Here is a 24,955-nt window from a genome sequence, read left to right as displayed (position 1 = left end):
AGGATGTTGTGGGGAGGGGTGGCGAAAGGCAAGGCTGCATCTTCCTGTCCTTACAGTAAACACAGAGGAAGCGTCGAGTCTGGCCCGAGCGACGCAGATGAGAGATATCAGCCTCCGTAACAAGAGCAGAGAATGACCCAATCAATAAAGGCAACAAACACTTTCGTATCTACCATCGTCCACAGCAACTTTTCTCTTCAAAGCCGTTTGAATTGTGAACGATTTCCATCAGGCTTGAAAGGGAAAGGAAGGAAGCAAACATCTGAGTGGGCTGGAGATGGAAATAAAGCCATTATTATTATTATTATGCGTTTTTATTTTGGTACCCCCTCCCTCTGCCTCTCTCTTGCTCTTAACTTTTCACTCCCCAGATTTCAGGATGGGAGTGCATGGCTCGGTGAATAGATTTGTTTCCTGCTGAGCCGCAGCACAGAAAACGAGATCTTTCCTGCTTGTGTTAGCTTTCCCCGCTTTGTTCTTTCCAAACGCATTCACCTGAACTCCTTGCTTTTGGTGACTTGCGGGAAATCAAACTCGCTACCCAGAACTTCCGTTAGACGTTTCCACCTTCCACCCTTCGTTGCGCGTTTATCGAAAAACAGAACTTATATTTGCAAAATCTGCTGGCTTTGACATTTCAAGTGTTTGTCTTTCTCTGGGAGCTGAATGGACACTCTGCAGGAGCAACTTCCTCTGATGGAGGCCGCTTCATGGGTTGTGGAGGAGGAAAGTCAAGGAGCTGCCATATTCCACACACCCTCTCTCACACACAAACACACACATCCTTGCTCTCAGCCCATAGCCACACCACCCTCTCCACTGTCTCTCACCATGTTATCAGTGCAGGAAGAGGCAGGGTGGTGCATTCTGATGTGGCTGTACACACTGGATGATTCTTGGCTTCTGTGCTGTGGTTTTGCATTGGGTATAACGTCAATAAAGGCCGGATATTTCTGGTAATGTGTTGGGTTTTGCATTAAAAAGTGCAAATTATCAGTTGCTACCTTTCTGTTCCAGTTCTGATTTTTTTATTATTATTTTTTTTATCAGCGCTGATGAAAAATAGCACCGGTGAGCCGAAGCTGAGATGATGCTGCACAGACATGGATAATGAAATATAAGGGCTGGAACTTCCTGTCTGCAGACAAGAAGGTCAAAGTTTGGATAAGACATACCGTTCTGCGTGAACCCTGACCATAAATCAGTGGAAGCTGCACAGAAAACATACGATTTGCTTTCGATTCTCCACTGAAACGAATGACAGTAAATTGCGATATTGTCTGTCCCACCCTTTGTGTCACGCTAGAGTTTTTTTCCCCCAACAAAACAAAAGGCGCTGCTGCGCCGTCCGATTGTGTGAAATGAGTGTGCCGTGAGCGTGCACACAGGATGGCGGGCGGCTGCGGCAAACGGACAGTGTGGCCCATTATCTGTTGATTAGCAAGCAAGTCTCGCCTTTTCCTGAGTGATTTTTGTGTTAGCAAGTGCAGAAAAGAGGGAATAACAGTGCCTAATGCACTCTGGCACAAACATCAAACGGGCGACTGTCAGGAAGGCTAATCTGAGCCTCTTTCCCCCCCTTCATTCCCATGTTTTGACAATAAAGATAGGCTATCTCATCCCATTACAAGCTGCCAGTTTCCCGCCTTGCTCCCGATATGCCTGAAATCTAGTCCTGTGGAGTGTGTTACCCAGTGGGACTGCTGGGACGCTTCCACTGAACTGTGTGTAACCTTAATGTTGCGTGGAGAAGAGCCCTGCTCGTTGTGTCGCAGATTATAGCCAAGATTTTGATTTGTGGTAGGTTGTATATGCTGTGCCCACCACATGCCAGCGTTTTGCAACTTTTTAATTATTGCTCTGTCTGAGCCATTTTCTCTGAGCCTTTTGCTGAGCACATATATGATTTGCTTAGATGTTCTCTTGTGTTTCTCATTTTGAAGAGTGGCTAAGAGAAATGGACCTCTGTGCCACATCACAGTGTTTAAAACCACATGAAAGCAGTGACTTTTACTCCACTGCAGTCAGACTCACCTGCTTTGGTAAGAATGTATTGCATTCACTCTGTATGTATGATGAGGCCTTTTACTAAATATTATTTATTTATTTTTGTTTATTTTAAAAAATGTTCACTGACTTCAAAATTGCCATGATCTTTATTTTAGCTTAGCATCAAATGTATAATTTCAAATAAAGGAATAAAATATGTCCTACGTACTACGAATCACTACTAACTGGAAGCTACTGTAGATTTCAAATTAAATAAGCTTTTCTTCAAAGAACAGTCAGCGTATAATCCATGGCTGACAATCCAGCTGTGTGGGTTAATCTCAAGAAAACTAGGTTTTATGTTTCGTTAACCCTTTAACTGTCTCCCCAAATACTGTCACATGCAGGTCAATGGGTCGATGGGGACACCAGCGTCCTCATGGCAGTAAAAGGGTTTTAAATTATCCAGGAAATCAGGCAAAGTAAAATAAATAAATAAATAAATAAATAAATAAATAAAACAGCTTCTGTTAGGCAGAAAGAGGGTGCTAAATTGTCCCCAGTAGGGCTACTGTGCACAATACAAATTTTAACATTGATGTAATGTAATCATAGCAACAGATCACATGAGTGCCTGATTGGCCTTCCCACACTTCAGATCTGCTTCTTTTAAAAAAAAGGCTTGGCGTACCACGAAAAGGAGAGTCAAACGATGACCACAAAGTTCCAGGGTGGCTGAAATATTTACTTCAGCAGCAGAACATTCAGATTCTGTTTGAAAAACTGCAACAGACAGCATTCCCGGCTCCCAAATGATGAACACATCCGTCTGCAAGCTTTTATCTTATATTTTTGAAGTTTGATGCGATGGGTAGTAAATTGAGCTGAATGCGGTGGGAATGGGAATTGTACAAACTGAGCTAAACAACAACAACAACAACAAAAGGATGATGCATTTGTTTACTGAACAGAAAGATGGGTCAAAACACCAATGGTATACATTATGCAACATTTCTGCTGCCTGTAGCAACAAGCAACACACAGATTTACTCAGACAAGCAGCCTGTCTGTGTTTGGCTCTTTGCACACATCCTTTCAGCAATGAGGACTTATGTCCACCGAGCAACAGCAAGATATTTTAGGCTCTGGTCAGGTCGAGCTTCAGCTCACGTCCACCTGACTGTGTCTTTGTTGTAGCACTTGAAGCCCCTTAACTCTTTAACGTGGTTGTAACTTGTGAACCAATTTCTACAGTGTTTTGTCTTCCACTTAATTATTAATGATATACCGAGATGCACTGCATACAGCCAGTTTCTTCAACAACAACCCTGTGGCAGTTCTCCTCCTCGCAGGGTGTAAATCACTGTCTGGTAGCACTATTTCTGAATTTTTAAAAAAATTATTTGGCTTGATTTTCCAAGAAGCAAAATTTTGGGGGGTTTTATTAGCTATGTGCTACTATCTTTAAAAAAGCTACATCAGTGTAATGATTCTATATATGATTTTCACAGCTGCAATTATGGAAATAAATGAATAAATTTGCTCTCTGATGGCACCCTAATTTATTGACAAGCACCTTTTTCATTTTGTCTATAAACTAGCTTTCTTTGAGTGTTTTTTCTTTTAAATGAACCTGTCAACATCTTTTGTTAAAGATACCTCTCTGTCTCCTTTCCTTCTAGACTCTGGCAAAGGTCGCACCTTTGATCTGTCCTACGTGTCACTTCCCCACAAGGTCACCGGCCTCCAGATGTAGCGCTGATGTTAACAGCGACATTTCAGTTCATTTCCTTCAAAACCAAAAGGAAGCAGAACTGCAAAACAAATGAGCTTAATTAAAGCACCCAACAAAAGAAAAATAAACGCAAACAAAGAGAAAAGAAAGGAGGGAGAAATTAATCAAACTTTGGGTTTGCTTGACTGGAACAGACTTCAAGAAGAAAAGAAAAAAAAAGACGGGAGGACGGGAAATGAACAAAAGGCAAGGAAGAGGAAAGGACGAAAGGAGGAGGATGACGAGGAGTTAATGCGAGTGAATGTCCCCTCTCTTGATTTGAAGGGTTTTTATCTGGCGCTTGCATCAGAGCGGGGAAAGCGTGGGCCACGGCCACAGCGGCGTCGTGGGTGGACATTGCTGACAGACGGGGCCAAAATATGGCTTTCTTCTGCTGCTGATTAAAGAAGTGCAACAAAAGGGTGGATGGCGCGCGCACACACACACACACACACGCACACGCACACACACACGCCCACACACACACAGTACGAGCCGCAGTAGACTGCTCACAGCATTGATACACTTCATAAAATGTAACGGCATCAAAGGCATGGCTTACAGAAAAAAAAGGCATAGTGATGTGTTTCCAAAAGGGACACAAAAAAGATAAAAAGTTAAAAGATTTTCTTCTTTATTGCTTTACTCTCATAACACTGTAAAACATGAAAAGAAATGGAATGCCAAACCAGAGGCCTCTAAAGTAAACACTTTTTTTTTTTTAAGTTGCAGTGTCACTTTAAATATTTACTCGTACATCGCCTAACAGTTATGGAGCAATGACTAGAACGTGACGTATAAAACCCAAATACCTATAAATAGAAAACATTAGACACCTTCTGTTTCAGAAGCAAGAATGAACATTCCCTGAACAACATCAGTGGGTAAACGTAGTGGTTCGTACATAACGTTGGGACACAGAGAGGATGACGATCTCCAACAAAACCTGTTTTTTGGGTTTGAGATGCACTGCCCCCTGCTGGTCAAACCAACAGAAAACAAGCTGCTGACGATGCAGGCGCAACAGCCGTGACATAGGATCACCAACACGCGGCAGATGATGACATAATGCTGAGATTATGGACTTTGGCACCAGCCCATTCTGGAAAACAATGAAAGCCCTGAGGGTCATATTTGGTTTCTTTATTAAAAAACATTTTAAAAAAGAGGATTCTAAAAATCCTAACATAAAAGAACAAAAAAACAAACGCCCCCAAAACAAAACGACCCCCCCCCCAAAACAAAACAAAAAACAAGTAGGTTCTAAAATGACTTTTGGTAAAGTTTCAAAGTGTGCTTTTATGTATAAAATATTGCACAATCCCACACAGATTCTTAATGATTCACAGTTTGATTGGTAAAGGCAGCAATTCCTCACTAGAACAGTTTACATTAAAGGTACAACGTTTAAGACACATTTCTTGTTTTTTTGTTTTGTCTTCCCCCCCCCCAAAAAAAATAACCCCCAAACAAACAGTTCTGGCCACGCTCACAAAATGCTCCCATTTGACTAGAAAAACAGCAAAACACACACACACACACACACCCACACACACACACACACAAATTCCCTGTGTAACCTCTTGGTTAACATACATACAACAGCAAAGTCTCTTTTCCTCCAACAAAACAACCTCTTACTTATTTACAGCAAAAGCCCTGTTAGAAAACCAGACCCACACAAAAGAAGAGTCCCAATCTCACAAAGGTTGTGCAACGTGCAAGGAATTCACTGGAGTACCAAGAAAACCCTGAAGGGGAGAGATGGATTCATGACACAGCTTAAGTTCACGAAAAAAAAAAAAAATACTGTTGACTTTATTGTTCAGAAAGGCAGAACTCCCAATATGGCTTCCATCCTTTCTTCGCCGTCCAACGCAGTCTTGTCTCAGATGACTTGGACCGAATGCTCAAATTGCAGTCACTTAGCAGCACAGTTCTTGATCGGGATGCGTCGTTCATGAAAACAGACCGACATGCTGTGTTCCCGCTGGGTAAAGAACGGAGAGGCTCGTCTTTGCCCGTCCTTTTAAAGAGGGAAGGCTCTGCTGTCCAACGGCCAGGAGGAGGCTTGAATCACTGGTTCACAAAGTGCTTCGGCCTTTAAAGGTTAGACTGGCCAGTGCTTAGGTGTGGTAAAAAAAAATAAATAAAAAGGTCACTGGATTTTAGACAGCCCACTGGCCAGGAGGAGTTTAAAGGGAATGGTAGACCGTGACACAGTTATTGGCAGCCGGTCGAGCCCTGCGAGAAAAAGAAAAAAAAAAAAGGCCACTCCTATTAAAGCAGGATTAAATTAGCAAAGCTAAGCAAAATTAAAATCTAGAATTCGCAGAACGAAAAGTAAATCGGGAGGCAATGGAAAACTGCAGCAGAACTCCAGTGTTGCTCAGATGCTATCTTCACGGCGAGGAAGGGGATCGCGTGTGTAGATGTGACGTGCCCATGCTCCGACTGCTTGTTTGTGTTGGGTGGAGATATCGAGAGCGAGGGTGTGTGTGTGTGTGTGTGTATAATGCAAGGGGTTTAGGGCGGTGTGCCTGAAGGTCCCCAATGGACCTGACTCTCCTCTTGTCCCTTTACAATTTCCTGAAAGAATTGTATTCTTTCTATCTGAGGAAGAGAGACCAGCCCATCGGGAAATGGGGCCAAAGGTGGGGAGCTTATGGTGTAGCTATTAAAGTGCAGCGAGCAGAGTGGAGTACAGACCCCTCCTCCCCACAAAGTAGACGACAAAACAGATGTAAAGTCAGAGCTTCGCAAAACTGCTTTGACCACTTTTTCCACATTTCGACTCATAACCTCATTGGGATCGTATGGAAAATTATGAAGCTGATGTAAACTGATAAATCGTTTTCTATTTATTACAAATACAAATCTAAAAAGCTTGGTATGAAATCGCACTTGGCGGCCCTGATACCTGAAAATCCTTTGAAAACGACGCAAAGCATTCTTCGATCAATCATCCAAGATGTAAAAAAAAAAATTTGGATGCCACCTGCTAATCTACCGAGACATGATCCTCAACCTAAGCTGACAGCAAGCCAGGGAAGCAGCTGGCACCCTTGGAAGAGCTGCAGAGACCTAGAGCTTAGGTGGGAGAATCTGCAACAAGCCATGTAAGGAACACAGCAGAAGCATAGAAATTAAGCTCTGGTCAGAGGAGACAAAACGAGAGCTTTTTGGTATATATGCGAGATGCAAATAATAATAAAAAAAATCCCACTGTACGCAAGGATCTAAAGCAGACACAGACTAACCAAATGCACGGATGAGCTCCCTCCGCACCGCCCAGGTGACTGTCTTTGTAAGGGAAGCGGAGGTGAGACCAGCAAACAGCATGTTGTACAGGAAGACCACGTAGAAGTTCTCAAGCCAGTTATATCGACCAAAGTCTCCCAGCAAATCGAAACGGGTGATCCCTACAGGAAAAATAAAAAGTTACACCAACAGGGGCAGCTGCAGTGCTAGGAATCATGAAATACATGTGCACTCTTGTGGTCATTGTTAAAACTGCAAGTAAATTGATTATTTTTGCAATTTCTTAAAAGAATTGCCTAAAACAGAAGAAGAAGAAAAAAGGAAGCTCTTTCTCCCCTTATTTAGACATTCAGCAAATCTAAAAAAAAAAAAATGGCAATCCTGCCTGACCTACAACATGGTCAGGCAGTCTGTCTTCATGTCAAACAATGACAACAAAAAGGTTATACATATTTTATACGCAAATATCAGGTTTAGCTCCATATGCGCCTCGGATTTCCTATCTCTCCAATTCTCACTGTAATTTTAACAGCATTCAAACCAGAACATGTAAAAATGGAGAACTACACCAAACACTGCTGATATAAGGCCCCCTATTATCCGCTTGAAAAAGAAAACACATTGTCTTCCAATGTTGCAACCCTAATGTGAGTTACACATTTAAGCAATCAGTATTTCCATGGTAACAGGACGAGACGACACATTCATTTTACCCCATTATTTCCTTAAAAGGAGGACTCAGACGAAATGTTTTAGAGCCACAACATTAACTGCACATTCAAACATCAAGAGTTTCATTAAAAATATATATATTTGTATATATGGATGTTCTTACCAAGTGTGCGTGAAAACACCGGCAGTGCAGAGCTCAGAATTAGCAGCGAAACGCAGTTTGCAATGATCTGAAGGGAGCATAAATTTTCAGAGGTAACAGCCAGTAAACAGTGAAACATCTTCAGTTTCCCGGTAAAATTCAGACACATAAAGCAGTTTACCTGTGTGAGGTTAGTGTCTTTCATGCGAGGGAGGAGGCCACAGAAGAGCGGAGAGCTGTAAAAGCCCACAACTGAGGACACCATCAGGTAGCTGCAATTTACTTTAAGGACTACAGTGAGAACATGTGTGAAGAACCTGGTGACTAGTTCTCAATGTGCTGTTTCAAGAGTAAATCTTAATGCAAAGAAATCTGTTTGTGGCAACAATTTAATCATTTAGGACTGAAATGATTAATTGAATTAATAGTGATAAATTCTCAACTAATTTAGTAATCAATTATTTGTTAACAGGAGTATATAGACTCTGAAAATGGCCATTTACTGAAACAACAACGCAGAGCAACAATTAAGCCAAAACTGTACTAAGAATATCCACATTTTCATTTAAGATGAATAACCTTCTGTTCTACCCAGAACTCCTTGGGTGGCATTTTTAGATTCACCTGGTTCATAATCTTAAAAAAAACAAAACAACTATTTTTAAGTACTTTTTGCCATCATTAATATAAAAAAATAATAGATCAACAGATCGGTACAGTATTTTAGCTGCAGGTGCATCCTTTACTACAAATATTCAAGCGTACTATGTTTTTGGAATTAAGGCAAAAGCATTTCTATTTTTTTAATTATATTTTCTTAAAAAATCAATGAAATTATTTGTTTATTTGCATATTTTAATGCATTTCTAATATTTTGCAAAAAAAAAAAAAAGAAAGACTAATGTGGTTAAATGGAAATTCTGCTGAATGTGCCTATATTTAAAAATCTGATTAGAATAATCGATAAAATAATTGATTTAAACAAAGTAATCATTATTTGGAGCCCTGCCATCAATACGATAACAACTGACCTGTTTTTTATTTTTTTTATTTTAAACGTGTCATGAGAAAGTTCACCACAAAGCTGAGCAGACCACAGGTCGCTGGTCGTGTTGAAAGGATACAGGATGAGGACCACCTGAACTGCAGCGCCCAGGGAGCCGAACATGGAGAAGGAGGCCATTCCCAGGTGAGGGTCCTACAAAACATAACAGTCCTCACTGTCCGTTTCTAACAAAACACCACATGTTTCTGGGGCCTTCAAAGGAGAACCCTGACCTCCATTCCTCTGGGCATGGCTGTCTCGTCCAGCAGCAGCTCCAACACATTGAAACAGACCATCAGCACACACATCACCTGGGGACACATGCAGCAAACCCGTCATGAAGCGGTCACAAAACGAGGACTGACTGGCAGAACTCGTGAATGTAGCGCTGTTCTTTGCATGTACCGTCAGCGCAAGCAGGATGAGCATCGCCAGAGGATAGCCCACGTTTCGTTGCCATGGTGACGCCTTCCTCCGCATCTCTTTGGGGGAAACATAAAGGTAAAAAAAAAAGAGAAAAAAAAACTGTGTGAAGTTGATGCTGTGGGAGAAACCCTGCAGACAGAAAAGCTTCGTCAGACTCACCCAGGGCGACACGCCTGCTCTGAACTGCTAGGTACTCTTTTCTCATGGCCTCCATGTTCAACTTGACCCAACACGATGGACTGCCACCTTCAATCACAACATGCAAGAAGGAGAAAATAACTTTTAAAGAGTCAAGCCACGGGGAAATGAAGGAGGGTAGTGATCCCAGTCAAGAGACTTACAATTCAGCTTCCTGAAGAGGGAATCTTCTTCAAACACGGTGCAGCTCAGAGTGTCTTCTATGTCCTCCAGTAGCTGAAACACAACACGGGTCAGTTAGGGTGGGACATCCGAATCTGTTCATGTAAGTTTATGAAATAATACTCTGAATAGATGTGCACAAAAATTTAAGGTAGAGAAATATAATAAAACAAAATAAAATTATGTTGCCGTTTTAATTTGTGTCAAACATTTCTGAAAACTGGTCATGGTAAGCCGTACTTCCTGATTAGAAAACATTGAGCTCAACTATAGCAAGAGCTTCAGTTAAGCACAAGTTAACAAATAATGCATACTGTAGACCCTGGTTCATGTATACTTTGTTCTCTATAGAGAGCAAAAAGGTTTTTTAAAGACCTGACAGAACCAAGGTACGTGGTGCGGGTTTCGATTTTTTGCGGAGAGGCTCGACTTACCCGAGGTTTCACAAGCAGGCTACCCGTAACACTGAACATTCGGGACAAGCCAAACGGGGTGCACACTGAAAAGGGGAGACAAAAAAATAAGTACACAGGAGTGACACAACTCTGTCTCGACATGTCTGGCATTTGTGCTCGACGTATACTAACGCAGAAGCAGCAGCACTCCAAACAGAGAGATCCCAGAGTACAGGTATGGCAGGTAATACTCCCACAGGTCTGCAGTTTGAAGAGGGGGAATAACAATTAGCGACACTTCCAGTGAAGCCCTTGAAGAGTATAAGAGCATGATGAGAGTGACTCACCGTAGAGGCTCTGTCGGGCAACGTTGTCATGGAGGAGAGCTGACGCCACCCACACAATCCCCAGCACAAGGAGAGCAAGCAAGATCAGCAGGACAACAGCTTCATACACTCGCGCCATTACTCCCTACACAGAAACACGAGTTGTTTGGTGATCAGTCTGAGAGAAGCTAATTTTGAAATCAGGTTTCTAATGGGCCTTAGACATTTAAGGTGTAAAAAAAAATAATTACACAGTCTTAGTAAATAAGGTAGGACACAAGAAAGAAATAAAGACATTGGAGGGTGAGAGGAGAGAGGGAAGGTCAACAGGAAAAATAGAAGGTCAAAAAATAAACTACCTTTTTGGATCCAGCGAACCCCTCAGACTCAGTGAAGAAATACGCAAAAGGCATGAGGAAGACGAGGGACAGGTTGGAGAACAAAAACACTAGGTTCCATAATCCTGACAAGAGAGAAACAGATAATTGTTAAAGATTTTGTGCGTGTGTGTGTGTCAGCACTCATTAGCAATTACGACTGTAATGAAACATTTTAGTAGTTCCCTCCATCAACCACTATGTGGCATCGTTCCGAAGGAGTGGATATAGGCTCCCTTCCACTGACAATGTGAAATATTTAAAACAGAATCTCAACAAAGCAAAAAAGCAGAAAACACACAGCTCACATCGACTTTACACAGCTGCTCAGGGTGGACCGAACGGCTTTGAGCTTACAGTGCGCATTGCCAATTATCTGCAGGGCCACAGGCCAGTCGAGTATTGATGTGGATGTTATTACCGATCCCGTAGCACTGTGATGCCCGACTGTTCTCAGTTATTTTCAATGGGACGGACGAACAAAAACAGCGAGCCATACCGTGGATAAGAGAGCCATTGAGCCACTGCATGTAGTAGCTGCGTGGGAAGGTGAGCAGAACCTCGTTTGACAGGATGGAGATGGGGAGAAGCAGCACGGCGCACACTGCGACAGAGAGGGTGAACGTGCACAGCCAGAGCCTGGGAGGAGGAACAATAAGACGAGTCATGAGTGTTTGTGTTTCGCCTCAGGCTAGCAACATCAGTCTGCGGTAAAGCCAAACTGAACAATAAAACACGAGCATCCAAAATGAAGGTGCAGAGTACAGAGCGACAACGATGTTGGATTTTCACTGCCAAAAGCAATAAAGACGCAGGCAATAAATGAAAAGAAAGACCTCTGGTCGCCAATCATGTCCTAGTCATTGCTGTCTGTGCAATCGTCCAAAGTGACAGTCAACGTAGTTGCTGTACAGTTAATCATTAGAAGTTTGCACTTACGCAATTTTGTTGACGGTAGCATCTTCGATATCATCTGAAAGAAAGAAGAAAAAATAAGTTGTGTGTTTTCAAGACTTTTTTTCCCCCCCTACATTCCTCCGGTAGGACTTTTTGAAGCTAGGGGTTTAAGAGAAAGAAAAACAAAAACAAGAAGTTTTTAATTGAACACTTTACTTGATGGCTTAAAACCTTCCTGAAGCAGCGTGCGAGCATGCACTGCGCACAAAACGTTGGAGAAAGCAAACCTCTCCCTGAGCATCGAGGGGGTGTGGCCAGGGGTCAAGCCTGTGTGGAACATTTTGTTCATTCTGGACCAAGACTCCCGTTAAACCAAAGTATGCAAAAAGAACCAGAATGGAGAAAACAAGAGACTTAAGTGACTTTGAGAGTATGTAGTGGTCGGAGTATTTCAGAAACTGCTGACATACTTCTTTGTTCCTTTTATCTGCACTACAAACATTCAAGCCACCTCTGGAGGCAAAAGGAGCACAACGTGATTCTAGCAAAGTGTCTCTATTAAAGTGGCCAGTAAGTGTTTATCTCACAAAACCTCTGAAACTGAAGTGCTTCTTACTGAACATCAGAAAACCATGGAAACAGCTGGGAAAAACCTCCCCTAACACTGAAGCAACACAATTTGTGAAGAACTAAATTCTGCCAACCTTAAACATTTGGCTACAACTATAAAAAGCAAGCAGGTAAAACAAAAACTCAACACCTTTTAGTATGCACCTGAAACGAATTAAGTGCTACTCTTAGTCAGGTATCTGATAATGTGTCGCTTTGGCAATGCTGTCACAGAAGTTCTATTGCAAAGTAAAACCCAAGGAGCAAGAACCAGTTCTGGATGTCATAAAATTCTCTGCACTGTGGGATTGCACAACTGTCACATAGCTGCAGGGCAGAACTGTGCTCTTGTTGTTGATGCACAAACTTCGGCAGAAAGAAACTGGTGCACAGAATGTGAATTAAAAACGTGCAGAAGAAATGACCGTCTACTCGGGTGCAGCCCAGCCCAGATGAGGAAAAATCCACATCTGCTTCCAATGGACTCACATTTTATTGGATCGAGCGAATGTTAATCAGCTCAACAGAGCACAGGAGAGCTTCCAAATATGCCTGAGCGCACAATAGCTGTGCCAATGCGTGTACTGCCATCCCGCAATACATGCCGTCTTGTTCTTAGCCTCATGGCGACAATCATTTTTCTCTGCCAGGACGTTTGTAAGAGTTTAAGGTTTCAACTTTATCTTGTAGCATTTTCAAATCAAAGTTCAAACGGGCAAACTTTGTTAAATGTGCATAAATGGAAAGGGCAATGAACAAAACAGTAAGCAGAACAAACAAAACAAACTCTTTACTCAAACGGCGAGTTTCTGAGTAGGATTCATGTAAGCCTGAAAACGTGTTGCCAAGACACTCAGTGGAAAGAAATTCCAAAACTTCAATGTAATCAGTATACTTGTCAACATTGTTCGTTTTCCTCAAGGCAGTTCTCAGTGAACTGTTGATTGAAAGCCAACTCACAGAGCTCTCTTAAATACATACTCACATCCAGAAACGGACAAACTCACCTGTGATAAACTCTGCAGTCTTTTTGAAGTGTGTGAGGATGAGGTAGCACACCATGTAAAGGCACGTAAACAAGAGGACACAGATCTGCACGAGAGAAACAAAAGGAACTTAGTCTTTTCTGGACGAGTTTGAAGACAGAAAATCTCTCCCCAATAATCGGTCAGAATGGCTGCGGCTCAAGACGTCTACCTGTTTTTAACCGTTTAAGTTTTGCTCAGGTATTGAAGGAAGATGTAAATCACAAGACAGGGGAGATGATAACAAAGAGACGGGGTGGCAAAAGCTGAAGACATGAACTGTTTTGTCTTACATAAAGACTACTCAAACAAAGAAAATGGGGTTCCAGTGCTCAAAAGGGATAGTTCCCCTTTACTTGGATTAGAGGGACTTAGGGAAACAGATGGGTTAAACCCAGTGAGAAACAGTCCACCCTTCCCCCTATTGCAGAGAGTAAAGGTCATCAGCTGATGTTGCATTCATTCAAATTTAGGTTAAACCAGCAATCTGTCGTCTGGCAAATCTCTAACATGTCAAACACCAGGTTCTGCTAAAACCCTCACACTTGTATAAAGTTTCAATTAATTACAAGTTATAATAAAATTTTCAAGCCTTTCAAAGTTACAAAATGATTGCAGAAGAGGCTTTTAATCCCCAACAACCAACTGACTACACAGGACTAATCGCCAATTTTATATCGTTTTACTATTTATGCATTGTAACACGCTACTCTGATTTGTCCCCACAATTTTTTTTATTCCTCACCACAGCTTTAAAGAACCACATGCTATCTACGAACAAACATGCTGAGCAAATTGAAAAAGGAAGTCATGTTGCAATACGATGACATTTCTGAACAGGTGCCAAAAAGGAGCTCAACATGCATGTTATTGTTCGCCTTTTTAGTTTCAGTTCCCTGTTCTTAGTTTACGGGAGGGCCGCTCACTGTGGTCGTCTGCCGCTGTAGCCCATCTGCTTCAAGCTTCGATGTCTCGTGCATTCAGATTGCATTTGGTAAACCCTGGTTGTAAAATCTAGGCATCACCTCAAACCATGTCTGTCCATTCTCTTTTGGCGCACAACTGTGACTCACAACGTATTTTCTCTTTTTCAGAGCATTACCTAGAAACCCGAGCGATGGTTGTGCACGGCAGCCGTTACAAACTTGTTCTTAGAGCAGGATTTTCAGAAATAGTCACACGCCTGAATCGCACCAACTACCACGGCATGTTTAAACTTGCTAAAAATCCTGTTCCCTTTTCCTACTGATGCTCCTCATAAAGTTCAGTGAGTTGCATTCATTACACCTATATACATTAATCTATTAAATTACTCCCAAGTGATTGGCTGATTCAGTGTTAACATGCAGTAGAACAGGTGTTCCAAAGTGGTGGGTACAACTCCTGTGAAAAATAGTCATTTATCCCACAGGGACAGTTGACCCAGTTCCTCTGATCTCCCTACTTTCTGCCTGAAAGCATCTCAACACCAAACGAATAAATCGGCTTCTTTGTGAGAGTTCTTTTTTTTTTGCTGGAGAAAAGCTGAGAATAAAGCAAACTGAATTTAGCTTTCAGCATTCTTCTTTTGAGAAATATTCGAAATTTCTCGTCATAAGCAGGAACAATCGGTGGCAACAAACAAACTGCATGCCAACAACAAAGCAGCCTATACAACAGCTAATCCGCTCCGACGGAAAATTCTTCAATAATGCAGCGTAATTTGGCAAGAGGCTAATCCGACAATAAGAAAGAGCAGGGAACAAAGGATGGGTGTTGGGTTAGAAATAACACAGGTAGAATAAAACCTTTTCAGCCCTTGGTGAGAACACACACACCTTTCTTTGGTGTCAAGAGGCAGAAGCCACCTTGAAGACAGTTTTTAGCATGGAGGGGAGTGTATCAGAGCATGACCTTTTCATAATCAATATCAGTGCAGGATCATCCACTTCCTCTGCTTTTGTGATTATCTGCCAAACGATTTTGATCATTTAGGATCAAGCTTGAAAACCTTTGAAGAAAATACGAAAAATCTTCGTAGCCAAAAGAGAGTCAGACTAAAACTTCCAATGAGGCACATTACAGTTAGATTTGACTGGCAACCCTGAAAATTCATTGCATTTTTATTAAGCAGGCTCCGAAAGGTAACGTAACCCTCATTAATAATACTAAGTTGTGATAAAAGTTGCGAATTTTTACTTTTCTAGAGATGCAGAAATATCAGCTGGAAATATTTGTAGGACAAATTTCAGTCTGATGTCCCCAAAAGGTGACCTGCGAGACGGAAACTAGAAATCTAATTCTTTTCCGATAGTAAATGCACCATACTGAAGCGCTAAATCTTGTCAACAACACTTTTAGGTGAGGAGGAAGTTGCTCATGTGGCAAAAAGTATTAATGTTGGATTTTCCAGTATAACTGAGGTGTTTAAGAAAAAAAAAAAAGTTGAGTGAAGCACAAAAGCTGCAATAAGGCAACAGTATTTCTTATGAGAGAAGCCAGGTGCTACAACGCAGTCCTAGATTTTGGTAGGGTAAATCTAGGAGTGGTGGTCGTTTTGCTACCTGAAGTTGAGCAGGCTGCTGCAGAGGACAGGAAAGCTGTACACATTACAGAAAGTTGCTCAATTTTATTCTTTTGAGCTTTCAAACTCAGTCAGTCAGTTAGGAGAAATCTAAGAGTTAAGGTAAGTTTAACTCTTAGAAGAATCTAAGATTAAGAAACAAAAGAAGAGAAAGCACCAGAGCATTGGATCTTTAGGATGTTTAGTTAGTAATGCTAATTGTCAATAAGGACAGATTAAAATACAAACTTCAAATCATTTTTACTTTAGTTCGTTTGTGCCACGGTCATCCTACACGGTCATCCATAACACGTCACTTCCCAGAGGGTTCTGGGAGATTCTGTGCAACCATCTACTGTAGAAATAAACCATTCACTTCCAATATTTCCAAATATTCCGTGGACCGTTCGCTCACATTGTTCTAGGGCATCCTATTTCTGACCTGCAGGATTCTGCCTTGACCTTTTTCCCCAGCCAGACATTGATCCTTCCTGGCTCAGGATGCAGGCTAACGCATGGGCTCTCAGCACAGTACATCCTCAAATACAGACTGTTCTTTTTTCCACGTCAGTTATGCATAAATTTGCCAGATGTTATTAGTCTGAGTGATTTGTAATGATACAGTGGAGACAGATATTTGGCAGCAGCAACATTTTCCCAAGGATTTTATTTTCTGTTATTATTTTAACCTGAACACTGGTGTGCAGCATGCATACTGGGCCGCTTGTTGAGTTGCAATGTTACATTTCAACAGGATGTAGCCATCAAAAGTGTGCTAGAAAAAGTTCGAAAGGGAGAAACCCGTTTAGAGGAACATTTACAGTAGTAATGCTATGCCAATTTGCTAATTTCCTGAAAGAAGAGCAGAATTTTTTTTTTTTTTAGTTATTATTATTATCTGCATAAACGATAAATACAATACAATAAATCAAATAAATTTCATATGTCAGGTTGTTTGGTTAGATTGTTTTTTTAAATATTATTTTTAAGTGTTACTTTCAGTGGAAAAAAATAAGAAAATTTACTAAAATGTGAAACCATCAAAAAAAAAAAAAGTGTAGGGGAAATCAGGAAAATACTGTACATTTGTCTGACGTTGCTAGTCAGTGAAACAGACATTTGACAGCTGCCTGTTTTCTAAGTAAATTTAATGTATGGAGAATTTTTCAATAATAATAATAATAATAAACAATCAAAATGTTTCACAAAGAAAGAAAGAGGGTCTCCTATATTTTTAAGTTATAATATGAAATCCAAAGCAGCAATACATATCTTGATAATAACATCTTGCAATACTATGTAGCGTTCTCATTATGATCGCATTTGAGCTGATTCGGCATTTATAGCGTTCTCGTGAATGTTCCCTTTAAAGTTACTCTCGCGACACGCGCTAATCCCCCCGCATAAAATCACCGTCACGGATTTATGTTTTGGCTTTTGCAACAAAGGCCAGATTGTACCTCTCCTCTCCACCTAAAGGAGGTCGCATGCGTCATTTCTACACAGAATGTCTCACTGTGAATTGTCAGACCTCAGTACCAGTTTCCCATACCACTGTAGTCCATCTAAGCCAGGACTAGAAGTCAATCTTTTACAAATGTTTTGTTGCTGCTCTATGAAATTACGCAACTTGCAAATGAGACTTTAACAGCTGGGAATAATATGCTTTTTTTTAAATTTATTTATTATTATTTAAGTTCTCCCAGGTGTTACAGACTTTTCCAGGAAAGAGCAAATGTTGGGTTAATGTTATCTTTACAATTTCAAATGACTGTCATAGATAGCTTGTCACTTGGGCTTGTCTTAGTGTCACTAGGCGCTGGGACAGCTGACTGTCATGAGAGGGTGCACTGTCAGAAGGTGACAGCTCGCCTGCAGCTAATAGCATTAGGCCCTGAGGGGAAAAGGTCGCTGACAATCTGAAGCAGCAAACAAAGAGGTGATTAAATAGGAGTACAACTATAGACATGACCTGCTTTGTGTCGCATGTCACTTTCCATCAATACTTTGCATTTTATTGACAAATGTCCCAAATTTCCTTATAGAGTAAATATCTCAGGCCAGTCCCAAGTAGAATAAAGACCAAGAGAGTTTAAATGTTGTGATTTGAAAATCTGGTTTAAAGTTTACGTTTGCTAAAAAAACAAAACAAAAAAAACATATATAGGTTACAAAGTTGGCCCAATATAGAAATTAAGGCCTAAAATTTTTTTTTAGAGTTTTAACTAAAAATCAAAAATGATCTGATTTTAGCTTCTATAAAAAAAAAATAGAAGCTTTCAGTTCTTGTCCATTTTAACAGTGCAAGAAAAAAAAACCTAAATTATTTGGAGCTGAAGCCGCAACATCTCAGAAAAATATGTTGCTGCTGAAAACCAGGATAATAATACTGATTAAGATCAAGCTAAGATTTAAAAACGTTCTCTAAAGTTGTTGTGATGACGACTGTGAATCAATATGTGGTGCAGCTTTTGTGCAAAAACACTGGCTGATAATTGGAATTGGACAATTCTCAGCTTGAATCCAAAGAATTTGTGGCACAACTTCGTTAACTCTCAGGGTTCATGGATCGGGTCACAGATCTGATAAGATGGGAGACATCAGTAACTAAGAAATAACTTAATTGGTAGACCAACGCATTTCTCAGCATTTTAAGCGTTACTACAGTCAACTTCACCTAAATAATTCTGAGCATGAGTTGAAACACTCAATATTTTTGATCAATGAATGTACCAGGAGACTTGGAATCATTTAAGAAGAATTTTCTGATGAAACTTTGCTTTTCTTCATTCTTTCTTTCTTTATTATTATTATTATTTTTTTTTACAAATACATGTCAGATATTGACCATGAGTGGACTTGAGTAAATACCTGGAAAGATGAATATATTGCAGCAAAGTTGCTCTCTTTAATGGTTTTGAACAATCAACCTCTTATAGGACATCCTGGATTTGGAAAAGTCAGCTGCTTTTGGGGAATTGGTTATGGGAAACATATCCTTGATGTATTTCTATGCATTACTACTAAATTTTGATCAAATAATATGCCATATCAGGCCATTAAAAATTTTGCTTTTTCTGCTATTAATCATTCAGATATTCAGATTATTCATGACAAGCACAAACTTATCACACACTTAATTAATCCATCCATAAATGCTGAGATAATCTCCAAAGAGATTACATGTTTTTTTTGTTTTGTTTTGTTTTTTTCCTGTAACATTATATAATGGTCATACATCTGTGTCTGTTCGTAACTGCATAGGTTTTGCTCAGCCTTTCATTTCTTGGGATACAAAGGCCTGACAGAAATAATAATAACTTGAGCAAAACGGCAAGTTCAACATTGTCCTTATTGACAAACTGGTGTATCGACAACATCTTAGCTTTCAGGATTGGATCTGTCAGGGGACACCTGAATGTTTTACATCGGGTTAAAGTTCTCTGCCTTGCTGTAACTGAGCAGGTCGAGCTGCAAAGTCTGAAGTTCAACATGAGGTGTGGTTTTAAACAGGGCCGAGTCAGACACAAGAGCAAGCAGCATAGTTACAGAAAATTATATACACAGGGCTAAAACGGACAAAAATGCAATACCACTCTCGCAGCATTTGTCTTGTAACGAATATAGAGAACGTGACTAAAAAAGAAAAAAAAAAATCAGGTTTAACAAATGTAATTTAGAGAGATTCTTTTGCATGTGAAAAGACAGCATGCTATATTGTCTGTGACGAACTGCCCCCCCCCCCCTTTAACTCGTCAACCAACGGTTGCTTCACTTTTAGCCCAGCTGTACTTACTATCGTCTCTCGGACGCGGTTGTGGAAAAGTTGTTCCCTAATCGAGACTTCGTCCGTTTCCATCCTCTGAAAACCATGCCACTGCCCTGAGCCCTGAAGCCGTTGAGAGGGCCAGTTTGATTAAAAATGTTGAACCGGGCGCATCGTCGCAAGTCAGCAACAGATGTATCAGTTGGTTAGAAGCGCTGAGTTTTAAAAATCGGATACAGCTACCCTGATCAAAACCGGGCGGGGCGGGGACTTCAGGGGCGGGGCTTAGCACCAGAATGGATCCCATTGATTGGTCAAGGCAGCTGCCAATCAGAACTAAACTTAAAGAGGTTGTGTTTTGGGCTACAGAAGTTCTGTGCATTTTTACTAAGTAGCAAAAAATGAGCACATACCTAGTAGTAAGACGATATTTGAATTGAAAAGAACTCATTTATGTATCATAATTATTTACACCATAATAGTTAGAGGAAATCTAATAACATTTGTTATTTTTTGTGTTTGGAATTTTGCACACCCCATATGACATTTTTACTGTTATAAAACCCCCATGAATTTTAAAGCATCTTTTTAATTACATGCAATCAATACATTACAATCAATACATCGTTGAAAGCCAAACAGAGTCACGGCCTGACTAACATCTAATAACCTGCACAACGCAGAAGGGATCCGGTTACACATCCATACATGCTTTTTCTTACAAGACCAGGATAATGAGTAACCTTAAAAATTAGGCTGCCTCAGTTCTTGGAGTTGTTCTGGAGTTTCTAGAGCTGATTGTGCTATAAAGAAATCTCTCTGAAATGAAAAACACCATAGAGAACCATAGGCATCTTCCTTGCAACACAACAATCTAACAATAGAGAATCTTCAGTGATAGACTTCTTTAGATCTTATTAAGGACAGGCTGCTGTTGCAAAAGAACCCTGAATAATAAGGATTATTAAATCATCAAATTTTATATTGTGATCAATAAAATACTATTGAATTAAATTAAATTGAGCCAAATTGAATGAATGTCGGTAGTCGGAACTCAGATCTAGAAATTAAGCCTCCCCCTCCAGGTTGCAAGCCAGAAAAATGGAAACCAGTGGGTTTGTCAGTTGTTGTGATGCTACTACTAAAACATATATACACTGATAACAGCATGTGTTTTTCATTTTTCACTTCAAACTCTAAAATGAATATGATTTCAAATAAATACTGTGCAGCATGGATGCCACAGATTTAGTTGTTTAGATCAGCTTCTTTCAATACATTTCTTTCATACATATGCATGAGAGTCGACTCATATTGGATATTGTGTGGAAGGTAAGATGAGGCTTATTGGAGAGCTTTCCCATTCAGAATTTGGACTTCAGGGACGTCAGAAACTCTGACTTCAGAGTATACATAGAAAACACCAAGATCATTGTTTGTGTGAGTAAAACAAGGGAGCAATGCAGCAGAAACCTATGCTTTTCAACACACCTGGGCCTTACAATTGAAGCAACATGCATAATTATATCAATCTTGATTTGTAGAATGTTTTACATTTTATTATTGCTGATTGCAGAGCTGCATCTTTAACAAGTGTTTCTTATTTTTTACCACTGGAAAACATTTGTAACTATTTTTGAATGTAATGAATTGTCTCAGTCAATGTTTTAGCAAGCTATTTTTCCTTCAAGGCTTCTAATAAATTAAAAATATTCAAAGCTTACAATATTAGCATCCTGTTTTTGAAAAACTGCTTATCAAGCACTTTGTTTTTATTCCACCAGTCATTATGACGTTCCATATCTAGGCTGCTGTGCAATCTTATTGTCATGATCCAAAGTCCAACTGTTGCAACAACGTGCTGCTACTTCAACAGCGGAAAGCACTGAAAAGGATTTCTGAGGATAAGGATTTTTAAACTAAGGACTACGTAAGTAAAACAGCCTTTATGACACAAAGCCAAATACTAAATATGTGAAAGGAACAGATGGGCTCGGTGAATGGAGAAAGTTGGTTGAATTTATTTTTATTTTTTTTCAGTCTACTTGGAGTGAAAAAAAAATGCCGTTGATTCTTTTTCAACGGCATTAATTTCTGGGGATGTCAAAGTAAATGACTTGATGACTATAAGCTAAAATAAACCCCATTTATATAACATATTAATCCAAGTAGGGACATGAATCACAGAGATTAAAAATCACTCTGACTTTTCTGCCAGAAATGACCGGAACAGCTGGCAGATAAGATCAGGAAATTACGACATGTGGCATCATGTGAGTTTCGGAATAGCTCACATGGGCTACCACCCTTCTCCCGCCCCCTGCCCCCCAAAAACCAAATAAAAATAAATAAATAAACACAGTCCTTCTTAATAACATTTTTTTTAAAACACTCTCAAATGTGAAAGCAGACATAATTCTGTCACTCCATTGCAGGCACTAAACAAGGATGACAACTCAGGAGAGCAGGAACTGATCCACTGCTACAACAGTATGGTGAAAAGAGTCCTAGTAGCCTACGCCCTGTGGGCGATGGGTGGGCCTTTGGGTCTTCACCATCTCTACTTAGGAAGAGACAGCCATGCTCTGCTGTGGATGCTAACTCTGGGAGGTTTTGGCTTTGGCTGGGCAAGAGAGTTCATACGTATTCCAGCTTATGTCAGCGAGGCTAATCGAGATGCAAAAAAAGAAAGAGGGCCGCCCAAAGAGGGACTCCCACCTGTTAGCCCCGTCAGATTTGCTGGGCAGGTGTGTGTTGGGATCTACTTTGGCATAGTGGCTCTCATTGGACTAAACTCCCTCAGTTTCTTCTACTTGATCGTTCTGCCCCTAAGCGTGGGTGCAGGGGTTCACTTGGTGTCCAGTGTTGGTCAACAGACTGCAGATCTCCAAAAAACCCTCACTGCGTGTCTTGTAACATCACCGATATTCTACGGCAGCTCTCTCTCACCTCTTCCTATAAGCTTGGCTGCTAGCATCACTGCTTCACAGCACCGCAGGTTCAAACCACCGAAAGCCCCTGGCAGCCAGCAGAAACTAGGTGAGCTCCTTTACATACTCAAATATCCCTTACTTCAATGCATAAAACTCATCTGAAACTACATTTTCTCCATGTTTCGTTCAGGTCCACGGCTTTACAGGATTGGTCTAGCTTGGCTTGCCTTCTCTGCTCCACTGGGTTATTGTTTTTTTTACAACACTACAGCCACACTGTATTACCTGTCTGACTCAATAGCTGCACTGCTGGATATTTTCTGGTTCCTGCCTTGGCTCAGAAGTGTGCTGGAATACTTTCTTTTAATGCCATACCGCGTCCTGTGTGCACTGACTGGAGGGGGGTACCACGAAGAGGCTTGGAGGAAGGTGCTGGAAATACTGCTGAAAGAGTACACACACAAAGAAAAAGAGGCGCTAAAGGTGAGCAGGCTATGAGTGATGAGTAAATATATCCACACCCTGTTTCTGGTTGACATTCTCTTTGTGTTTGAATGTTTTATACTCCAGGTGTTGTCATTGGAGACGGAGGCGTCTCTTGAGGAAATAACTCGAAGTTACAGGGAGCTGGCCAAGACATGGCATCCAGACCACAACCCTAACAACGATGCTGAGAAAATGTTCATGAAGGTCCAGGAAGCTTATGAAGTCTTGATGCGATGGCACAAACCCCAGAGATTCAAATAGTAGCGCTATTTTTCTTACAGATTGGCCATCATTGAGTTTAAAAAGAAGATCTGTTTGTGGATACATGACGATTCACTTGTACAGAGATATATGTCTTGTTTATTGAGCATCTCTCAGTTGCAGTTCCTGCAATAAATTGTCAGTTGGTTTCAAATACATTTTGCAGGGTTTGTAGGACATGTTATTATGCTGATATGCATTTCTTAAGCAAGGTTTGAGTGTTCTTTGTTTGTTTGTTTGTTTGTTTGTTTGTTTGGAAGATACATCATCATCACTAATCCTTGTGGACTGATGGAACAAGAAAAGTGTCTAAAATATCAATGTCCACTGTTGCATTTGCTGCCTTCCGGGCAAATTTACCTGTCTCTACATTGTCCATACATTTGGAAATTTGGGAAATGTATTTTTTATCAGGCAGGCAGCTTCACATGTTCCATTTGGCACCAAACAACATTCTGACTTCATCTTCATGTTTCTAGATGCAGATTCACATTTGGGCCTTTCTGCATGTAAATCCCATTTCATCTTCATTATCTCTTTCAGTTCTGTGTTCTGAAAGGAAGCATGCTTTGAAATCTGCCTTGATGGGTTTTTTTTTATTTGCCTTTTCTCCTACAGCCAAAACCATGCATGTTATGTTAATTGCAGGTTCTAAATTGCACTAAGGTATGAATGAGTGGCTGTTTGTGACACCTGTCTCTATTATGGCCCTGTGAAGGACTTGTCTCTTGTACATGCTGTATTCTGGATGTCTACTATTCCCCAGTGGACATAGAAAATAGCTCCCCTGTGACACATAAAGCAAGTATAGACAATATACTTGCTTTATATTAGCAAGTATATTAGCAAGTATATTGCTAACATAACATTTAGTATGTGCTAACGCAACATTTATTGTCTATACTTGCTTTACTTATAAAGCAAGTATAGACAGTAAATGGATGGTTAATTTTTCATCTGGCATGGTCTCTTGATGGAATTATGTTTCCTGTCAGTCAGAGAGATGCAACACCTTGAATGGCCTCCTATTGCTTTCTTTTAACTTCACACTCATTTGAAGACTTATAGACTTGTGCAGGTATTTGTTTCAGAAGTGCAAAAGATAAGATAACTCTTTAATTCTATTGTTTAGCTGGGTGATTTAAAAATGTTTTCTCTATTAGATTTTAAAAGGATATAGAATAGAAATGTCAGATCAATTATTTGGAGTTATGTTTGTACAAAGCCATGCTGTTTAAATTTATTAAATACATTTCTGTAATTAATATTTTTCTCAAAACTTGAACATCATCCAATTCATAACAGAATTATACTTTGGCTAATACAATAGAATTTTACACCTGTTAGATTGTGTCAAAAACCCCCACAAAAAACATTTTGCTGCCATCTTGTGGTACAAAAGTAATATTAAAAGAAACAACGTCATTACTAATTTTTACCTGCTGTCATTATCGGATGTATCAGCAGGTACTATACATGTTTACTTATAAGTGTTTATAATGATCAAGATAAGTGCAAATAATAAAAATAACAACACACATTTCGGGCCTTTACTTAACACTTGTTGCTGGTTTGCTAGATGGATAGCGCTCAAAACACACATTCTCACTGTGATTGTGTAATTTCTAAGAGGCTATGTTGCTATAAAACTATAAACGTCAACATACTG

The 24,955-nt window shown here is 40.3% G+C and overlaps 2 protein-coding genes across 3 annotated transcripts; one reads left to right on the top strand and one right to left on the bottom strand.

Moving 5' to 3' along the window:
- Positions 1–4,388: 4,388 nt before the first annotated feature.
- lmbr1l (limb development membrane protein 1-like) lies at positions 4,389–22,912 on the bottom strand. Of its 2 annotated transcripts, none has more exons than XM_044112291.1 (17): positions 22,825–22,912; positions 13,281–13,365; positions 11,707–11,740; positions 11,267–11,406; positions 10,750–10,853; positions 10,412–10,535; positions 10,257–10,325; positions 10,104–10,168; positions 9,651–9,723; positions 9,469–9,555; positions 9,289–9,365; positions 9,117–9,194; positions 8,963–9,036; positions 8,020–8,110; positions 7,860–7,926; positions 7,024–7,185; positions 4,389–6,007 (listed from the first exon to the last, which is right to left on the bottom strand). In XM_044112291.1, exons 2-17 carry the CDS (start codon positions 13,333–13,335, stop codon positions 5,922–5,924), a joined length of 1,386 nt encoding a protein of 461 aa, XP_043968226.1. In that variant the 5' UTR covers positions 13,336–13,365; positions 22,825–22,912; the 3' UTR covers positions 4,389–5,921. The 2 variants fall into 2 exon arrangements, with proteins under 2 accessions (XP_043968226.1, XP_043968216.1); XM_044112281.1 differs by lacking the exon at positions 22,825–22,912 and adding an exon at positions 19,637–19,868.
- dnajc22 (DnaJ (Hsp40) homolog, subfamily C, member 22) lies at positions 21,400–24,946 on the top strand. Its single transcript, XM_044112305.1, has 4 exons — positions 21,400–21,536; positions 22,042–22,645; positions 22,730–23,022; positions 23,110–24,946. Exons 2-4 carry the CDS (start codon positions 22,099–22,101, stop codon positions 23,284–23,286), a joined length of 1,017 nt encoding a protein of 338 aa, XP_043968240.1. The 5' UTR covers positions 21,400–21,536; positions 22,042–22,098; the 3' UTR covers positions 23,287–24,946.
- The last annotated feature ends 9 nt before the right edge of the window (positions 24,947–24,955 follow it).

Source organism: Gambusia affinis, linkage group LG01, assembly GCF_019740435.1.
Source record: "Gambusia affinis linkage group LG01, SWU_Gaff_1.0, whole genome shotgun sequence".
NCBI classification, from domain to species: Eukaryota; Metazoa; Chordata; class Actinopteri; order Cyprinodontiformes; family Poeciliidae; genus Gambusia; species Gambusia affinis.
The sequence above is the reverse complement of the archived record's forward strand: the minus strand, read 5'-3'. Positions and strand labels throughout refer to the sequence as shown.